Below are 21,797 nucleotides of genomic sequence, written 5' to 3' on the forward strand. Positions count from 1 at the left end.
GGCCGACTACGACCCTGCCATAAAATATTTTGATATGGTTAGAATCTGTATAGGATCTTCTTTACAACGGTACCATTATAATTAATATCGGACGAATAATTATGAAGTTATAACCATTTATATCGGTTCCGGGTTTTCTTTTCGGCATTTGCGTGTGTAAAAAAAACGTTAAAACAGGCCAACTTTGTCCGCGATTTACAGGCCGACTACGACTCTGCCATAAAATATTTTGATATGGTTAGAATCTGTAGAGGATCTTCTTCACAACGGTACCATTATAATTAATATCGGACGAATAATAATGAAGTTATAACCATTTATATCGGTTCCGGGTTTTCTTTTCGGCATTTGCGTGTGTAAAAAAAACGTTAAAACAGGCCAACTTTTTCCGCGATTTACAAGCCGACTACGACTCTGCCATAAAATATTTTGATATGGTTAGAATCTGTAGAGGATCTTCTTTACAACGGTACTATTATAATTAATATCGGACGAATAATAATGAAGTTATAACCATTTATATCGGTTCCGGGTTTTCTTTTCGGCATTTGCGTGTGTAAAAAAAAACGTTAAAACAGGCCGACTTTGTCCGCGATTTACAGGCCGACTACGACCCTGCCATAAAATATTTTGATATGGTTAGAATCTGTAGAGGATCTTCTTTACAACGGTACCATTATAATTAATATCGGACGAATAATAATGAAGTTATAACCATTTATATCGGTTCCGGGTTTTACCTTAAAGATTTCCGGGTTTTCCGGATATTTCCGGGTTTTATACCTGCCCCGGATGATCTCATGAATTACCGTCGGTGCACTGTTTGACGTTTTGCGTGAAAACATCGATTTGTGCGATGACGGATTTACAATACTTTGGAGGCTTAGAAGGGTAAGGCATCGCCATATCGATGCAAAGCATCGTATGTAAACTTGAGTTTTGTTTAAATACATTGTAGGCATGCTAATCTGGACGTTATATGCATGATCACTGGGTCTGTACCGAAAAGAAACGGTGTCCAGTCATTACACCCCCTGGACGTTACACCCCTGGTCATTACACCCTCTAAGCCTGGACATTACACCCACCAAGATATTGATTAGATTAGAAAGGTGTAATCAACTTATGAACCACTAATTGGATTTGTCATGTAAGATGACACTGATGAGATTAATGGTTGCTCAAATTATTTACTTGAGCAGCCATCATTTAAAACATTTTTTTTTCACCAGAATGACTGTAACAATATGCATCTAAATAATAAATACTTTTTTTTTCAAGAATATACAGGAATATATTTATTTTATTTCACCATAATGTAATAATATGCATCTAAATCATAAATAATACAGACAGAAAAAACTTTGAAAACAAAATAAAATAAGGATAAATACAATAATTATTTAGAATAAACAAAACACAATCTTAATTCATATACATTTATTTTTATTTCACCATAATGTTATAATATGCATCTAAATCATAAATACTTTTTTCAAGAATATACAATTATATATATAATTTAAACATCACATAAGAAGATTTTAATTAAATAAGATATTAAATCAATCATTATTCTGTAATTGATATGTTTTGTTTTTTTAAGAAATTTATTGTAAAAAAAAATCTTTAAAGCTATAAGCAATAATTCTTTATTATTTATGGAAACGGCCTCAAATACATAAGGACTAAGGCAATCTCAGTGTATCACATCTGTTACTTAAGTTTTATTACTATTGTAGTAACCATAGTATTTCACTTATCTATTGATATATCTATTTGATAAGCATGCATAAAATGCATGCAGTGTTATGTCTCTGATATTGACAATGAAGCAAATCTGCCCTTTCATGTCACTCAAACAAAAGGAGGTAACTTGCTATTAATTTAAAGCAAGTATTAATAAAGTAAAAATATCCTTTATCTGTTGGTTTCAGTGAGTTTGTTAGATATTGAAATAGAAGTAACATATTGTCACTGTATGATATATAAAATTTTACTGCAGACTTCAAAGTTCATTAATTACAATATCATTAAACTTTAAAGTCAGAATTGATAATGAGGGACAATTGAAGAAATACTTTTTTTATATTGAAACACAATTAACAGGAATCTGTCACTTACTGTAGCAATCAAAGCATGTTTTCACAGTTTATGGGAGGGCCCTAATTGGCACTAGTCTGTGTATCTTTTATGGCCCCTAATAAACAGTTAGAGGGTCTTTGTCTGGCCCTAATGTGGCCCAAATAGGTCCAATGTTTATCTAAGTGGCCCAGTGTTACTGTTAGTTTTACAAATTGTGTTTCATAAATGATGACACAAAACTGTGTCAATGATTTAAAACACTAAATTGGGGCATGAGTCTTAATGCAACATAAGATCAACTTAATTATTTGAATGATAACAAAAATATATATAACATGTATAATCCCTCATGTCTCTACCCATTACCCTTTTCCTGCATAAATACCATTCTGTTACATATCATATCATATTTTTAGAAAAATAATATTTTTGTTAATAAAATGTAAATCATAAGACCATTAAATTGAATTTCATTTATATAAAAATAAGAAAGTATTATTAGTATTCCAAACTTTATAAATGAGTATTTACAAAAATAAATTGGTCAAGAATGGCGCAGCTTATAAGCTTAAACTAAGTTGGTGTTTTAAATTATTTATCAGTTACACGACCATTTGATAACAAAAGATCAAAGAACAATGTTTTTCACACCAAAAAATTGTTATTTCCTAATTAACACTGCACATCAATAAGACAGACAAACAAACAATTAAAAACACTTGGAAAGACCCCCATTGAACAAACATTAAAGCAGAAACATCATTAATCAAGTGAAGTGTGCCCCATGGTAGGTGTGATCACACCTTAGTAACCTAATCAATTATGTTTACATCTTGGTGGGTGTAATGTCCAGGCTTAGAGGGTGTAATGACTAGGGGTGTAACGTCCAGGGGGTGTAACGACTGGAAATCAAAGAAACTACACCCCCAGTCTACATGTCTACATCATGTACATGTACTTTATCAATTATTGGTTACACGCCACTAAACTACTAACACTAGTTTTTACGAAGGCACTGTGGTCTCGTATTAATTAATAATAGTCATAATTTGGCCTTTAAGCGTTAGGTAGACATGCCACTAAGAGAGAAAGGATTTGATAAAAGTTATGGATAAAAAAGTGTGTATGTGTATATATAATAAAAGAAAAAAAGTATCTTTTGGCGGGTGGGGGGGACCAACTGCCAGATACTGCCTTTTACTGGTAAGCTAAGTTTGTCAAAAGCCATGACTGTGTTCTGGTGGTTATGGCAGTTGCAATAATCCAACTCCCAGCTATTGACGCTCTTAGCTGTACGTATGTACTTATAAAAGCTCAGAGCATTCAAGAAGAACTAGTGGTTATTGGTTTTTCCTTTACACTTCTGGGAGCTGTATGAACGTTCTCATCCAAGAAAAACTTCATTGAAATACAATGTAGTACTTATATTTAAATGAATACTAACTTTTCTGTTTGGTTACCATGTACCTATAAAAATATGGCTAATACTGCACTACACTACAATTATGCTATTACAAATTATTTTAACCTCAATTTAATGGATGCATGTTATGTTTCTTTCAAATTCAATGAAAATGGTGTTTTTGCAAGGTTTTTGAAACGCGTGACAGCTCAACAGTATCCATTAAATTTTGATACCAGCAGACATGTTTAACCAGTTTTACCACAACATTGCAGACTCTAGTGATTGTTATCTCTCAGTGTTTAAGCATATCTTTGAAAGCTAAACTTGTGAATGCCTGAGTAGCTAAGTAAGTGTTGTATTGTTTATTTTCAGTGGAGCGACACACTCCAAGTTTGTGTTGTACAGGTCTGATGGCAAAATTCTTGCTTGGAGCGAGGGGGAGTCCACCAACCAATGGGTATGTCACTGAGGTGGGGGTCTTACAATCAATTGGATGACTGAGGATGAGGGAGGGTCTGTTAAAATGAGGGTGCAGTCCACCAACAGACGAGTATTTTACTGAGAGGGAGTCCATGAATTAATTGGTACATGTACATGTCACTGAAAGGGATTCAACCAAGCAAAATGGTATTTCGGGATGGAGATGTCAAGGGTTCGATCCCCGCTCGGGGAGCGTTCTCTAGATCTTCCCCAAAGACACCAAGTACTGGTTATAGGCCCAGGATACGGACACGAGAGCGTTTCTATAAGCCTGAGGCTTTTGATGCAATTGATTGAATTTTAACTAAATGGTATTTCAATATGAGGCAGGCTTCTATTGCACAAATGAGTATGTCACCAAGGGTGAGTCTTATTACCAATGAGTATGTTACTAAGTCCAACAAATAATTGTACTGAGTCCAACAAACAATTGGTATGCCACAAGGGGACAGTCCACAAACCTTTTTGCAACTCTAGAAGCCACATTTATGATTCAATATGGATCATGGCAAGAATGTTTGTCTCAAAAATATGTAGGCCAAGTTCAAATCTGGGTCAAGTGGGCTGAAAAACAGGTAATAAAGCCTCATTTGTGACCTTATTATTTTTATTAAATATTGTCAGAACGTTTATCTTGACCATGGTTTGAAACTGGGTAGCACATAGTACAAAGCAGGAAACAAGCTGGAATTTGGTGTCTCAGTCAGCCGTTGGCAAATAATGCAATCACTTGCTTAAAAGATAGTTTTCAACTAAGTTCATCAAATGTAGATGTTTGTTTAGGACTATTTTCCTGATCTTTGTGAAGTAGCTTTTACCCCCTCATTTTGTGAAAAAATGAATCACAAACTATTCAAAATAGTGAAAAAATTAGTCTCGAACTTAAACAAATTGTAAAATTTTGACTCGCAAACTTCTCAAATTTGTGAAAAGCAATCATTTTTTAATAATTAAAAAAAGTCCTGATTGTTTATATTTGTTCAATGCCCTCAGCTGATTGGCCAGGATGAGTGTTGTCGTCGGATACACGGAATGTTGATGGCAGCAAAGAAGACTGCAGGACTGGAGGCAGGGGTCCGACTGAAGGCACTGGTATGTAAAGGAGCTTTGGTCTGGGAAAATAGGGTTAAATGCATGTACATTAAGTGTCATCCCAGATTAGCCTCTGCAGTTGGCACAGGCTTATCATGGATGACACTTTCCTCTTTTATTTTAAGAGAAATACCAGTTTGGGCTGAAACCGCCATCCCTGATTAGCCTGCATTAAACCATGTTTTTTCTGAATATGGCTCCTAACTATTGGAAACACTGGTGAACCTTAGTTCTTTACAGAATTGATTGAATCTTATTAATTAAAAAAATGATGGAACTGCCATTTTCCCCTATTTCTGATTCAAGTTTGTCAGTTACCCTGCATTAGAAGTGTGTACTCTTACTGCTTTACTGGCTCAGATCACCTGAATTATTTCCAATTATGTTTAATAAGGTTAACTGACCACATCGAAATGACCAAAATACTGCTAAAAATCCAAAATAATAAACCAGTATACTCACTGAAATACTGCTGAAAATCCAAACTACATGTAACAAACCAATATACTTACTGATGTAATCCTAAAATTCATTATTTACAAATCATCATAATCACTAAAATACTGCTAATTATCCAAAGTAACCAAAATATACTCCAGGGCCTCTCAATGAGCGGTGCTGATGAGGTTGAGTCACAGAAGCAGCTGATAGCCAAGATCAAGACGGAGTATAGCAATGATTGCGAAGAGGTGTTCGTGGCCAGTGATTCCTGGGGAGCACTATTCACTGCCATTCCAACAGGTAAGTAACTGGGGAGGGCTATTTACTTACATCCCAACAGGTAAGTAACTGGGGAGGGCTATTTACTTACATCCCAACAGATAAGCAACTGGGGAGGGCTATTAACTGCCTTCCCAACAGGTAAGCAACTGGGGAGTGCTATTCACTGCCTTCCCAACAGGTAAGCAACTGGGGAGTGCTATTCACTGCCTTCCCAACAGGTAAGCAACTGGGGAGGTCTATTCACTGCCTTCCCAACAGGTAAGCAACTGGGGAGGTCTATTCACTGACATCCCAACAGGTAAGTAACTGGGGAGGGCTATTGACTGCCATCCCAAGAGAAGCAACTGGGGAGGGCTATTTACTGCAATCTCAACAGGTAAGCAACTAGGGAGCACTATTCACTGCCATCCCAACAGGTAAGCAACTGGGGAGCACCATTTACTGCCATCATAACAGGTAAGCGACTTGGGAGCACTATTCACTGCCATCCCGACAGGTAAGCAACTGGAGAGTGCTATTCACTGCCATCCTCACAAGTAAGCAACTGCGGAGCACCATTAACTGCCATCGCAAAAGGTAAGCAACTGGGGAGCACCATTAACTGCCATCCCAACAGGTAAGCAACTGGGGAGCACCATTAACTGCCATCCCAACAGGTAAGCGACTGGGGAGCACTATTAACTGCCATCCCAACAGGTAAGCAACTAGGGAGCACTATTCATTGCCATCCCAACAGGTAAGCAACTGGGGAGTGCTATTCACTGCCATCCCAACAGGTAAGCAACTGGGGAGTGCTATTCACTGCCATCCCAACAGCTAAGCAACTAGGGAGCAGTATTCACTGCCATCCCAACAGATAAGCAACTGGGGAGTGCTATTCACTGCCGTCCCAACAGGTAAGCAACTAGGGAGCACTATTCACTGCCATCCCAACAGGTATGCAACTGGGGAGCACTATTTTCTGCTATTGTGCTTTACCAGCACATGAGCAACTGGGGCACAATATTCCCTGCCATCCCTAATAATTAGCAAGTGGGGCATACTATTCACAGCAACCTGACAGGTTGGTAACCACCATTCCACAGGTGATGCTGTGTTGGTATTCACGTTGTTTGATAGGTTCTACTGTTTTACTGTTTTATTTTTGGTCCAACATATGCATGACAAGTTTCTAGGAAAGATTTGCAAAACTGACCACTCTGTATATTGGTAATATATATCTAAGCATATACAATCACTCTGGGAATTATTAAAAGCAATTTAAATGCTTACCAGTTTGATGAATTAACAAAGGTGTTCATCTTTTTTGTACATGTTCAGAAGTGAAGTTGACATTACATGACAAGTTTAAGTATTTATTGTACATACATGTATAAAATTAGTAATTCTAGTGTACTTATGAATCTGCAAGATGAATGACGATCAGGAAGTGATGTCACATTTGTATTAATAAAATGGGTTAGCAACAGTGGGGATTTGTTCACTGCAAAAACATACGAACCTCACTCTGAGAAAAACAGGGCTTAATGCGCATGTGCGTAAAATGTTGTCCTAGGTTAGCCTTTGCAGTCGGCACAGGCTAATCAGAGACACACTTTCCGCCTTAACTGGATTTTTGCTAAAAAGAGTCTCCATTCAAATAAAAAATACCATAAAAGCGAAAAGTGGCATCCCTGATTAGCCTGTGTGGCATCCCTGATAAGCCTGTGTGGCATCCCTGATTAGCCTGTGTGTCATCCCTGATTAGCCTGTGTGTCATCCCTGATTAGCCTGTGTGTCATCCCTGATTAGCCTGTGTGGACTCCCTGAGTAGCCTGTGTGGACTCGTTGATTAGCCTGTGTGGACTCCCTGATTAGCCTGTGTGGACTCCCTGATGAGCCTGTGTGGACTCCCTGATTAGCCTGCGTGGACTCCTTGATAAGCCTGTGTGGACTCCCTGATTAGCCTGTGTGGACTCCCTGATTAGCCTGTGTGGACTCCCTGATTAGCCTGTGTGTCATCGCTGATTAGCCTGTGTGTCGTCCCTGATTAGCCTGTGTGAACTCCCTGATTAGCCTGTGTGGACTCCCTGATTAGCCTGCGTGGACTCCCTGATTAGCCTGTGTGGACTCCCTGATAAGCCTGCATGGACTCCCTGATTAGCCTGTGTGGACTCCCTGATTAGCCTGTGTGGACTCCCTGATTAGCCTGTGTGGACTCCCTGATTAGCCTGTGTGATCTTCCTGATTAGCCTGTGTGTCATCCCTGATTAGCCTGTGTGTCATCCCTGATTAGCCTGTGTGTCATTCCTGATTAGCCTGTGTGGCATCCCTGATTAGCCTGTGTGGCATCCCGTATTAGCCTGTGTGGCATCCCTGATTAGCCTGTGTGTCATCCCTGATTAGCCTGTGTGGCATCCCTGATTTGCCTGTGTGGATTCCCTGATTAGCCTGTGTGGCATCCCTGATTAGCCTGTTTGTCATCCCTGATTAGCCCGTGTGGCATCCCTGATTAGCCTGTGTGGCATCCCTGATTAGCCTGTGTGGCATCCCTGATTAGCCTGTGTGGCATCCCTGATTAGCCTGTGTGGCATCCCTGATTAGCATGTGTGTCATCCCTGATTAGCCTGTGTGGCATCCCTGATTAGCCTGTGTGGCATCCCTGATTAGCCTGTGTGGCATCCCTGATTAGCCTGATTGGACTCCCTGATTAGCCTGTGTGGACTCCCTGATTAGTTTGTGTGGAGACCCTGATTAGCCTGTGTGGACTCCCTGATTAGCCTGTGTGGACTCCCTGATTAGCCTGTTTGGACTCCCTGATTAGCCTGTGTTGACTGTGGGTTTTCCCAGAATAAGGCGCATATGTATTAAATGTAATGCAATTTTATGTCCATCATTAGGAGGCATAGTGCTGATAGCAGGAACGGGATCCAACTGTCAGCTGATCAACCCAGACAAGACGACCCGGCGCTGCGGGGGCTGGGGTCATCTCTTAGGGGACGAGGGGTCAGCCTACTGGATCTCCCAGCGGGCCCTCAAGATACTGTTCGACCATGATGACAACTTTAGCCTTTGTGAGACAAAGTCTAAGTTCAATGTGGAACGTGTACGCACCATTATGAAGGAGCATTTTAAGGTAGGCAAGACTGCCAGCTGATGTTATTATCATAACGCTGCAGGAAGATTGTATATAGGAGTCAATGGTTGGTTGGTCGGTTGGTAGGTCAAGTTTTCTGAATATGTTTGTGGAGCATTTTTCAAGGGATTAAATTGAAACAAACATAGAATGTGCCATCACACTGAAGTTTAGATGGGCAAGACAAGTTTGTTAATTCCCAGTGATCATACATGCTAATAATTTTCTGACTAAAATGGGGCATGACCTGAGATTTGTCAGTACATTTGACCTTGAAGCTGGTCACAATTCTATTTAAATCTTATTAACAAGAAGTGTGTGAATGTCTTAGTATATAAATGCCCTTGAGTAGTTCTTTCTACATATAATTAAATCTGTGAACACTACTTAAAATCAATTTGGTCTAAAATGATATCCTTTTGCACCAGAAAACTTGATTGAGCATTTAAGCACTCTAATTAGCCTCTAGGATGTACCTGGATTACAAGTTTGCTTTCCCGTTTCAGGTAGCTGATAGGACCGGCATGTTGGAGCACATGTATGCAAAGTTTGACAAATCCAATATAGCTGGAATGTGCAAACACCTTGCAAAAGGTAAACATTCCAGGCATTTTTCAGCCTTATCTACCACTCAGTCAAACAGACCTATTCCTTAAGCCAAGTATTTAAAACAAACACAAATATAAAAAAAAATCTTCCAATTTATTCAAAAGTATCAAATGATAATTATCTCAATTTTTATTTCAATTTCATCTAAAAAAAATAACTATCATGTGTATGATTTGTTCTGATCATTTTAATAATTATAAAGATATTTATTTTATTTAAAAAATCACAATTCAGTTGACTTTAGTCGCGTACAAAATGCAAATCAGTATTTACATTTTTCCCAAAATAGCCAGAAAAAGGCCTGTTATCCTGTATCTTAAAGGACCCGAGTTTGTATAAATTGTATTTTTTAGATTTATCTGCATAAAAGTGTTAAACATATTGGGAGCTATTTAAACATTTGTCAAGTTATTGAATGAAAACTTCAAATATGTCATCGCCATAGCATACAAATTTGCAGTGTTGTGATTGATTTGCTGTCAACATTTTGCTTGTTGTGTCATCAATGTTTTACTTGCAATTCTCTGAGGGTTGAGATTTGTGTTCAAATTTTTTGGCTGCTATGTTCTGACTGTCCACGTTTATGTTTTCAGGTTTTGGTTAGTATGTTCTAACTTTTCAGGTTTATGTGTTACAGTTTTGGTTGATATGTTCTAACTGTTCAGGTTTATGTGTTATTGCTATGTTCTGACTGTTCAGGTTTATGTTTTCAGATTTTGGTTGCTATGTTCTAACTGTTCGTATTTATGTTTTCCTATTTTGACTGTTCAGGTTTTTAATTTTGTGTGTTGGTTGCTTTGTTCTGACAGTTCAGGTTTTATGCTTTTGTGTTTTTGGTTGCTGTGCTCTGACTGGTCATGTAAATGTGTTACGGTTTATGGTTGTTATGTTCTGACTGTTCAGGTTTATGTATTTGTGTTTTGGTTATGTTCTGACTGTTCAGGCTTATGTTTTCAGGTTTTGGTTGCTGTGTTCTGACTGTTCAAGTTTATGTTTTCAGATTTTGGTTGCTATGTTCTGACTGGTCAGGTTTATGTTTTCATGTTTTGGATGCTGTGTTCTGACTGTTCAGGTTTATGTTTTCAGGTTTTGGTTGCTATGTTCTGACTGTTCAGGTTTATGTTTTTGGTGTGATTTTTTGCTATGTTCTGATTGTTCACTTTGTGTTTGCGTGTTTTGAATGCTATTTTCTGACTGTTCAGGTTTATATTTTATGTTTTGGTTGCTGTGTTCTGACTGTTCAGGTTTATGTTTTTGTGTTTTGGTTGCTGTGTTTTTATGCCCCCTTTTCGAAGAAAAAGCGGCATAGAGTGATCGGACTGTCCGTCTGTCTGTCTGTCTGTCTTTCCGTCACACTTTGCGTTTAGGTTTCGAAAAATGCTCGTGACTTCTATGTCCCTTGAGATATTACCTTCATATTTGGTATGCATGTGTATACGGACAAGGCCTTTCCATACGCACAATTTTTTTTATCCCTGTGACCTTGACGTTAAACTTAGGGTCCGCGTTTAGGTTTCGAAATCTGCGTTTAGGTTTCGAAAAATGCTCATGACTTCTATGTCCCTTGAGTTATAACCTTCATATTTGGTATGCATGTGTATACGGACAAGGCCTTTCCATATGCACGCAAATTTTGACCCCTGTGACCTTGACCTTGAACTTAGGGTCCGCGTTTAGGTTTCGAAATCTGCGTTTAGGTTTCGAAAAATGCTCGTGACTTCTATGTCCCTTGAGATATAACCTTCATATTTGGTATGCATGTGTATACGGACAAGGCCTTTCCATACGCACAAATTTTTTACCCCTGTGACCTTGACCTTGAACTTAGGGTCCGCGTTTAGGTTTTGAAATCTGCGTTTAGGTTTCGAAAAATGCTCATAACTTCTATGTCCCTTGAGTTATAACCTTCATATTTGGTATGCATGTGTTTATGGACAAGGCCTTTCCATATGCACACAATTTTTTGCCCCTGTGACCTTGACCTTGAACGTAGGGTCCGCGTTTAGGTTTCAAAATCTGCGTTTAGGTTTCGAAAAATGCTCATGACTTCTATGTCCCTTGAGATATAACCTTCATATTTGGTATGCATGTGTATACGGACAAGGCCTTCCCATACGCACACATTTTTTACCCCTGTGACCTTGACCTTGAACTTAGGGTCCGCGTTTAGGTTTCAAAATCTGCGTTTAGGTTTCGAAAAATGCTCATAACTTCTATGTCCCTTGAGTTATAACCTTCATATTTGGTATGCATGTGTATATGGACAAGGCCTTTCCATATGCACACAATTTTTTACCCTTGTGACCTTGACCTTGAACTTAGGGTACGCGTTTAGGTTTCAAAATCTGCGTTTAGGTTTCGAAAAATGCTCATAACTTCTATGTCCCTTGAGATATAACCTTCATATTTGGTATGCATATGTATATGGACAAGGCCTTTCCATACGCACAAAACATTTTACCCCTGTGACCTTGACCTTGAACTTAGGGTCCGCGTTTAGGTTTTGAAATCTGCGTTTAGGTTTCGAAAAATGCTCATAACTTCTTTGTCCCTTGAGATATAACCTTCATATTTGGTATGCATGTGTATACGGACAAGGCCTTTCCATACGCACAAAACGTTTTACCCCTGTGACCTTAACCTTGAACTTAGGGTCCGCGTTTAGGTTTCGAAATCTGCGTTTAGGTTTCGAAAAATGCTCAAAACTTCTATGTCCCATGAGATATAACCTTCATATTTGGTATGCATGTGTATACAGACAAGGCCTTTCCATACGCACGCAAATTTTGACCCCTGTGACCTTGACCTTGAACTTAGGGTCCGCGTTTAGGCTTCGAAATCTGTGTTTAGGTTTCAAAAAAAGCTCATAACTTCTATCAAGCGTTTATAGGGGGCATAAGTCATCCTATAGTGACAGCTCTTGTTATTGTTGACATTTATGTTTTCAGGTTTTGGTTTCTATGTTCTAATTGCTAAGGTTTATGTTTTCGTGTTTAAGTTACTATGTTCTGAATGTTCAGGTTTATGTGTTTTGTGTTTTGGTTGGTATGTTGTGACTGTTTAGTTTTATGTTTTCGTGTTTTGCTTTTTATGTTCTGACTGTTCAGGTTGATTTTTTGTGTTTCAAAGTTGCTATGTTCTGACTGTTTTGTTTTATGTTTTCATCTTTTGGTTGCTATTTTATGACTGTTCAGGTTTATGTGTTGGTGTTTCAGTCTCTATGTTCTGACAGTTCAGGTTTATGTTTTCGTGTTTTGTTTGCTATGTTCTGACTGTTCAGAATTATGTTTTCATGTTTTCATTGCTGTGTTCTGACTGTTCAGCTGTATGATGTCAGGTGCTGAGGACGGGGATGAGCTGTGTCAGCAGGTGTTCCATGATGCAGGGCTGGTGCTTGGCAGCCATGTTCTGGCAGTGGAGCCGGCCATATCTCAGGTAACCTCCCTGTGTCTATAGTTGGTAATCTTCCTGATTGAATTATTTTCTATGTTAATGAACTTTGTTCTCTGCATTAACTCACAGTAGTAAATTTGTTGTCTTGGGGTAGTATTCACAAAGCTTTCAATGACCTTTTTTAGGAAACTCCTTTTCATTCATTTATTTGTTAGTTTTTAGTTTATTTTCTTTTAATGTCTTTTAGCAGTAACATATTTCAAAAAAGTAAATATTGTTAAAAATATTTGTTTATGAGGATTTCACAGTTAGCACAAGCATTAAGACCTATTAAGAGTTTAATTTTTAGCTTGGCTGTTTTCGGAGAAAACCCGAGGTAATGTCATAGCCAGCTCGTATTGTCGTGTCATGTCGTCCCCCTTATGCGTTGTGCTTAAACCTTAACATTTTGTTAACCTTTTGAACATTGGCTCTAAATCAAAGTGCTTCCACCTTCAACATTGAAACTTCATATGTATCTGCACCTTCATGAGTTCTACACGCCACACCCATTTTTGTGTCACTAGGTCTAAGGTCAAGGTCACTGTGACCTCTATAAAAAAGAAAAAAAAATTCAGACAAGCTTTCATTTATTCAAAACTGCACCCGCAGCCGAGCAATTGCTCCCGTTATGTGGTTCTCTTGTTTCATGTTTTTACAATCTTATTTTTTAAATGTAATTCTTATTTATTTTTTATATGCCTGTTTAAAAAAAAACGGGACGTATTATAGTTTCACTTTGGAGGCGGGCGGGCGGTGCTCACAGCAGTGTCCGCTCTCTAATTCAAATAGTTTTCATCCGATCTTCACCAAACTTGGTCAGAAGTTTTATCTAGACCATATTTAGGTCAAGTTCGAATATGGGTTATGCCGGTTCAAAAACTAGTTCACAGGGTCACTTAGCGCATTTCAAGCATTTAGCATGGTGTCCGCTCTCTAATTGAAGTAGTTTTTATCGGATCTTCACCAAACTTGGTCAGAAGTTGTATCTGGACAATATCTAGGTCACGTTGGAATATGGGTCATGCCGGGTCAAAAACTAGGTCACGGGATCACTTAGTGCATTTCAAGCATTTAGCATGGTGTCCGCTCTGTAATAGAAGTAGTTTTCATCCGATAATCACCATACTTAGTCAGAAGTTGTATCTAGACAATATCTAGGTCAAGTTCAAATATGGGTCATGCAGGGTCAAAAACTAGGTCACAGGGTCACTTAGTGCATTTCAAGCATTTAGCATGGTGTCCGCTCTCTAATAGAAGTAGTTTTCATCCAATCTTCACCAAATTTGGTCAGAAGTTGTTTCTAGACAATATCTAGGTCAAGTTCAAATATGGGTCATGCTGGGTCAAAAACTAGTTCACGAGGTCACTTAGTGCATTTCAAGCATTTAGCATGGTGTCTGCTCTCTAATTGAAGTAGCTTTCATCTGATCTTCACTAAATTTGGTCAAAAGTTGTGTCTAGATGATATGTAGGTCAAGTTCAAATATGGGTCATGGTAAAGTTATCAAGTTGTCCAAAACCTTCAAACAGGCGTATCTTGTGACAGTTTGGCACTCTTGTTTAAAACTTATAATTACTAGGCAATTATGAAATTGCTTCAAGCTTCAACTTCATTTTATTTATGGTACCATTCAAAGTTTAATTATAATTGCATTTAACTTTTCTCATTCCTACTCATTTGTTGGGTTAAGATTGAGGAATTTAATTGATGATATTAAAACCATATCGACTATCGCTCCGGGAAAACAGAGCTCAATGCATGTGCGTGAAGTGTCGTCCCTGATTAACCTGTGCACTCCACATAAAGCAAAAAATCAGATAAGGCGGAAACTGTCCCCTTGCTGATAAGCCTGTGTGGACTACACAGGATAACCTGGGACAACACTTTACACTTATACATTAAACCCTGTTTTTCCAGAGCAAAGCTCATAATTATGTACATTCTTTAAAATTCAATTAAACATTTTGAATTTCAATTAGAGTCTGCTGGATGGTCCTGGAGGTCTCCACATTGTTGCTGTTGGATCGGTGTGGAAAAGTTGGAAGTTTCTGAAACCTGGTCAGTATATACTAGTGTAAGCAAAAAATAGCTTTGAGTAGGGCTCTGGCAAAATGGGGCTTAATGCATGTGTGTTAAGTGTAGTTCCAGATTAACTGTGCTGTCAACTCTAATCTGGAAAATGTTTCATTACATAAGTACAGTTTAAGTATTGAAACCATGACAGTTTAAAGATTATGGCTTACAGTGTAGCCATGTTAATTAAGTTCAAAGTGTTACCATGACATGGTAAGTTAATGTTCAGTTATATCGATATTACTGTAAAAGTTTAGTCAAGTCGTATTCAATATGACTTTCAGTATTAACCCTTTGCATGCTGGGAAATTTGTCGTCTGCTCAAATGTTGTCTGCTGAATTTCTAAAATTAGCATTTTCTTCGATTTTTTTTCTAAGAATACTATCAGAATAGCAAACAGTTTGGATCCAAATGAGACACCACGTTCTGTGGCGTCTCATCTGGATCCAAACTGTTTGCAAAGGCCTTCAAAATTCGGTTCCCGCACTGAAAGAGTTAATTTATCAAGATAGAAACAACGACTTATCCAATCATTACCTAATATATTCAATTTACCTATAGTATTTGACCCCAAATCATAAAGTGGCCTTTGTTTTTAGCATTAAGATGTTGACAGGTGTTTGACTTTTAAAGTTTTAAATGCATAGGATTTGTTCACAGCTGAAAAATTGCTTTAAAAATGTGTAATTTTTATTTTAAATCTCCTATAGTTTGTGCGGCAATCATAATCAAATTTATCTCAAGACATGAGCGAATTAATTTTAGTCTTGATTGATGATTTTTTTTGTTAGCATAGTTCCTTAATTATATATACTTGTTTGATTGCATTCTTATTTTACCACATATATATATTTAGATTGAGGAAATATTTATTAATAGCACCTTTTTACTCACATCAAGTTTCTCTCATATAGAGTGATAAGAATACTGGCAAGTAGGTTGTCATGGTGTAGTGGATATGGTGTCCGCCTAGACACCGTTAAGTCATGGATTCAATCCCCACTATTATTCCATAACCCCCCAAATGAACTGGTTCTTCCCAAGAACTAGGACAATTAAATTGAGCTGAAATAAATAGTTTTTAGTTGGTCGCGTTATCTCACAACTTAATTTACAGACCATGTTTTTCAAATCAGTATATGCTTAGAAGCCTTAGCTACGCTAAGAACCGTAACCCACTATGCTAGGAACAATTACCGCTGCCTGTCTGCACTGCAGATAAGAATGCTTAGGAGTGTCTGCTCTACTACTCAGTGAGTGTATTTACCAGCTTGTAAGACGACATTGGCCAGTCTAGTGTTTATCATTGAAATCTGTACATATTGGCCGCTTTCAGGGAAAACGACAACAGCAAACAACTTCAGTGCCTTCAGCGCTTTGATAAACTTAAGTGTCTCTAAATTGCAGGGTTCATGTTAATATTCAATGGTGAAGAGGGTATGGCTGTATCAAGGAGCAGTTATTGTCCCCTACCAGTGAAACCAGAGGGGACTTATGGTTTGCGCTCCGTCTGTCAGTCTGTCTGTCTGTCCGTCACACTTTTCTGGATACTGAGATAACTTTAAAAGTTCTTCATATTTTTTCATGAAACTTGAAACATGGATAGAGGGCAATATGGAGATTATGCACGTCATTTCATTTTGTTCCTACGTGAAGAATTCTTGTTGCTATGGCAACAAATATAAAACAAAATAATAAAAAAATACTGACAATTGTGGAGTTTCACCGGTAGGGGACCATATTGCTTGGCAATCTCTTGTTTATACTGTGTTTCTTTTCTTTCTTTTAAACAATATCAATATATTAAAATTTATTAAATATTTATTTGCATCTTTGCACTTACTGCAAGTGTCTCTCAATTGCAGGTTTCCTGTCTGTGTTCAAGGGTAAGCGAGGGGCTCAGAGCCATATCAAGGAGTTGACCCTTGTTGGGCTGAAGCAGCCTGCCAGTTTAGGGGCCGCGAGTCTAGGGGCCAGGGCCGTGGGTGTCACACTTCCCCTCGACTACGCTGCCAATGCTGAGGTATTCTTCCATGACAAAGTGTAGAACAGTGGACATCAGGGTCCATATCAACAACAAAATTCTTAGACTTAAGTCTAAGAATAAAGAATATTCTTTAAAACAACTGGAATATTCAAGAATTGCTTCACCTTTGAGTGAAACTTCAAATTAACTGCCTCTATCAACACTTCATATGGAATATTCTGTTTAGGTCATTGTAAGCAGTGGTAGCTTGTATATATTCAAACACTGAACATTTTATTTTGGTTCTTACTCTATTATTTATGCTGCATCTAGGAATGGGTTGGTGAATACGGGCACAATTTCTAAAAATGTCTGTTGTTTTTTAAGAATAATTGGCTTAAGTTGATGGGGGTGTAGACACTATTACATGTATTTATGTTGTTTATTTCACGTTTACTAGTAATTGTCTTTTCAGAAGCTTGTACAACAATATGTTTACCATGAAATGTTTGCAAATTTTATTGCAATATGGAAAAAAAGTGTATTAAGCTAAGTGTTTTAAAACAGAATTAAGAATATTGGTAAAATCGGGGCCAGCACATAAGACTGTGATGTTGCCACATGATGTTGTATGGTGTGATGGCAACTACATCACTGCCATACAATAGTGATTGTTAGAGAGTGCCTTGTTATAATAATGATTTTGAACAACAAAATGTGTTATTGCATTGTTTAATATCATGTATTTTAAAAATTGTGCCATTTGAATCACAAATCACAGATAGATGTGACACCTCACTTGCATGCACACACACAGCACCTCAAACACACATGTGAAGTAGACGGTAGACACGAAATATATATATCTATCCAAAATTGAAAATAAGTTGTTTTAGGCTATTTTCTGTTTGAGTAGTTCTGTATTACATCTAATAGAGCAGGTATGCTTGTGTATATTCAAGAATTAATATTTAGTAATGATAAATTTCGTTCATTTGCTTGTACTGAGTAACTGGGTTGTGTTTTTGTGTTGAACATCATAAGATATACCAACACTATTTTAGATAAATCTACTGCTAAGCACAAAGTATTTGTAGTTAATTGTTTGGTTTCGTTAATTGTTTGGTTTCTTATTGTTTTATGTTATTTATATGTTTTGTTTGTCTGAATATTGCACATTGTTGAATATGAAATATGTGAATACTTTTACTTTGTTTATGCATATTTTGTAACCAGAGCTATATTTTGAAAATAAAATATATAAAAATCCCTTGTTAGTGAAGATTTTAAATGTTTAGAGAACTGGAGTTTGAGCAAGAGAAATTAAATGCCTTGTATGGTTGTGTGCTACCAATTCACACAAGCTATTCAATTTCTTATAACTGTGTTTATTTATTAATTTATGAGATCGTTCACTCACATATTATTTGAGACATTCATTAAATGTAGAATAGCTGTATCACAGCATGATTGAATATTGGCAAAGGCCATACAAGTGTGGGAAGCGTTACTGGCGTGTCTTTCACACTTTGTGTCTATAACACTCATCACTAGCAAGTTCTTCAGTAGGCAGTCATCTAATTTTGTTTTCAATGTGTTAAGAATAAGTTCATTATGGAGGTCTGTAACATGCCCGTTATCAATAAATTGATGCTAGGCTTTTGGGTTTGTTTTCTTGCATTTGCATATTTATAAAATGTTTAAAAGGTATGGTTTGGCCATCACCTTGATGGTGACGCTGGAGTAATTAGAATGATTGCAGGAAAAACATGTCTTAATTTAGGCAGATTTGAATGAAACACATTAATGAAATTTATTTCAAAAAATGTTTCATAAATGTCATCCAAATAATATTACAATCTAATCAACAAATTGCCCGTTTTCAATGACCTGTTATTTTCAGTGCATATATCCAGTACCTTTTATTCTATCAAATATTCTTTTAAGGAACATATGAAACAGGAGTATTTGTCTGTTGTGAGCTAAAAATTTAATGATAACTTAAATTTGTTGTTGTGGAGCTCACAGTACCATGGGAGGAGCGGATTGAAGAGAGCTTCGAACGGAAGCGCGAAAAGTACCAGGCCCACACAGATACCTGCACAGAGAAAGGCTGGAAGGCATGGTGTTTTCCAGTGGAGGTGGGCTGCAGAGGTTTCCCAGCACAATCACTGTGGCGCACTTTCAGCAGACTGGGGGTTACAGGACAGGTCCGGAAACGGGCCATATCGGTTGTTGCACGTAAAACAGAGTCTGCTTCCTTGTGGCTATGGCGGAAGAGAGAGGAGAAGTGGATAGGGGGACACAGGGATGTCGACTAGGGACTGGCCACCGAGACCTGGCAGATGAGGAAGTGTAGCGGAAGCTTACTATCTCCTGGCCGGAAATTGATCACTTCCGGTCGGCACACCATAGGAGGACGTAGTGGGACAGTGCCGAAACGTCCGATGAATATGGACCCACCTGATGAAGGAGATAGTAGCAGCATCACGGCTGTATCTGACAACTATATCTTCTGGATATCCAGTGACTGTTGGGAAAGACCAGCTGACAACTGTGAATAGTACAGTGACACCATGGAGAGACAGGTGGCAGCTAGGAAAGACTGGCATAGGGGTAAACTGTCCCAGCAAGTCAGTTTACGTTCTTCGTAAGAAGAAACCCGAGCAAGCTACAGAAAGACAACACAAGAAATACCCCCAAGGTCGTACGAGAGTGGGGGAGGATGATCGACCTACAAGCCAACAGGTAACGAACACGCCCGATCAACCGACAACGAATCAGAACACGGACTGGGCAAGAACATGTAGTTGTGGGAAGGTGTGTAAGAATAAGGTGGGACTGAAGATTCATCGCACAAAGATGGGATGCGCACCAATCCTAAATCTGTTGCAACGCACAAGGCAACTTGGTGAGACGGAGGAGGAGCTGGATCAGGATGAACACCACAGTGTCCAGAGCCTCCACGCATCAGAAGAGGGTGAGGTAACCATTGATAACGCAGAGAGGACTGAAGATCGAGCTGCGGTAGAATCTACAGAGCGGCGGAAGAAAGTGATGTGGCCCGCAAGTACAGAGAGAGCGAAGTGGAAGGCGTTTGAAGAGGAGCTGGAACTGGTGATGGAGAACGTTCTAAAAGGCAAAGTAGAGAGCAAGCTGCATGTCATGTCTGAGCTGATCTACACATTTGGAAAAGAGCGATTCGGAACAGCTAAAGAGAAAGTCGGACAACCCAAGGTTGGCGGGAATAGAAGACTGCAGAAGATTTCCAACCTAAGGGGAGAACTCAGACGCTTGAAAAACAGATACAGACAAGCAGAGGATGAGGAGAAACAAGGTCTGGCAGAACTGAGAGATGATGTACGGAAGGAGATCCAGTGTTTACGGAGAGCAGAGAATCTGCGCCGGAAGAGACACGAGAGAAGGCGAAAGAGAGCTCAGTTTACTAGCAATCCATTTCAGTTTGTGAAGCGTTTGCTCGGAGAAAAGAAGACAGGCGAACTTCAATGCACAAAAGAGGAGGCAAACAAGTACATCAAAGATATGTACAGTGACAGCGACCGTCACAAGGAACTGGGAGAGTGCGACAAGTTGCTCACACCAGATGATCCTGAACATGACTTTGATTGCGCAGAACCTAGGTTGCAAGAAGTCAAGGACATTGTAAGAAAGGCCAGAGCGTCTTCAGCACCAGGACCCAATGGAGTACCGTACAGGGTATACAAGAACTGCCCCAAGATCTTGCTACGGTTGTGGAAGCTTATAAAGGTTGTTTGGAGGAAAGGAGAGCTTTGCAGAGAATGGCTGAAGGCAGAGGGATGTTTTATTCCTAAAGAAGAGGATTCGTCAACCCTTGGTCAATTCAGGACTATCTCTTTGCTGAACGTGGAAGGGAAGATACTCCTCGCTGTCCTTTCAAAAAGAATGACCTCTTATTTGCTTCAGAACAAGTACATAGATACAGCTGTGCAGAAAGGAGGAGTACCCGGTGTATCTGGGTGCATCGAGCATACCAGTGTCATCACCCAAATCATCAAGGAAGCACGTGAGAACAAAGGAGACATCGCAGTGATCTGGCTTGACCTAGCAAATGCATATGGTTCTGTTCCGCATCAGATGATACAAAAGACTCTACAATTGTATCATGTACCCGTTCGATTTCGGCAGATGTTGCGGCACTATTTCGACGGCTTCATCATGAGATTTTCAACAAGGGCAATAACCACTGACTGGCAGAGACTTGAAGTAGGCATCGTTACCGGGTGCACAATTTCAGTGGTGCTGTTCGCAGCAGCCATGAATCTGATAGTGAAGTCAGCGGAGAAGCCATCAAGAGGACCCAAAATGACTTCGGGGTGTATCCAACCACCAACGAGGGCATTTATGGACGATATGACTATTACAGCAAAGTCGTACGTCGAGGGAAGGTGGATGCTGCAAGACATTGGCGAACTTATCGAGTGGGCCAGAATGAAGTTCAAACCCCAGAAATCAAGGAGCATGGTTTTGAGGAAAGGAAAGATTCAAGAGAGTGCAAGATATAGAATCAAAGATCAGCTCATCCCTACTGTTAAGGAGCAACCAGTGAAGTGCCTCGGGAAGTGGTTTCGAGACTCACTCAATGATAAACAGAGTATCAAAGACACGGTAGTGCAAATGGAGAACTGGTTGAAAGATGTGGACAAGTGTGGTCTGCCAGGAAAATTCAAGGCTTTGATTTACCAACATGGCATCCTACCACGCCTATTGTGGCCGCTGCTGGTGTACAGTGTACCGTCATCAACAGTGGTACAATGGAAAGGACAATAAATT

At 38.9% G+C, this 21,797-nt stretch overlaps 2 protein-coding genes across 2 annotated transcripts; both read left to right on the forward strand.

Annotated features, from left to right (window-relative positions):
- Nucleotides 1–770: 770 nt before the first annotated feature.
- On the forward strand, nucleotides 771–18,255 carry LOC127842256 (N-acetyl-D-glucosamine kinase-like). Its single transcript, XM_052371682.1, has 9 exons — nucleotides 771–891; nucleotides 3,863–3,947; nucleotides 4,964–5,062; nucleotides 5,662–5,803; nucleotides 8,665–8,900; nucleotides 9,407–9,494; nucleotides 12,847–12,944; nucleotides 14,925–15,003; nucleotides 16,885–18,255. The coding sequence occupies exons 1-9, from the start codon at nucleotides 857–859 to the stop codon at nucleotides 17,064–17,066; spliced, it is 1,044 nt and encodes a 347-aa protein (XP_052227642.1). The 5' UTR covers nucleotides 771–856; the 3' UTR covers nucleotides 17,067–18,255.
- A 1,196-nt stretch (nucleotides 18,256–19,451) lies between these two features.
- LOC127840697 (uncharacterized) lies at nucleotides 19,452–21,794 on the forward strand. Its single transcript, XM_052369109.1, has one exon. The coding sequence runs from the start codon at nucleotides 19,452–19,454 to the stop codon at nucleotides 21,792–21,794; it is 2,343 nt and encodes a 780-aa protein (XP_052225069.1).
- The last annotated feature ends 3 nt before the right edge of the window (nucleotides 21,795–21,797 follow it).

The sequence above is a fragment of the Dreissena polymorpha genome, chromosome 8 (assembly GCF_020536995.1).
Source record: "Dreissena polymorpha isolate Duluth1 chromosome 8, UMN_Dpol_1.0, whole genome shotgun sequence".
NCBI classification, from domain to species: Eukaryota; Metazoa; Mollusca; class Bivalvia; order Myida; family Dreissenidae; genus Dreissena; species Dreissena polymorpha.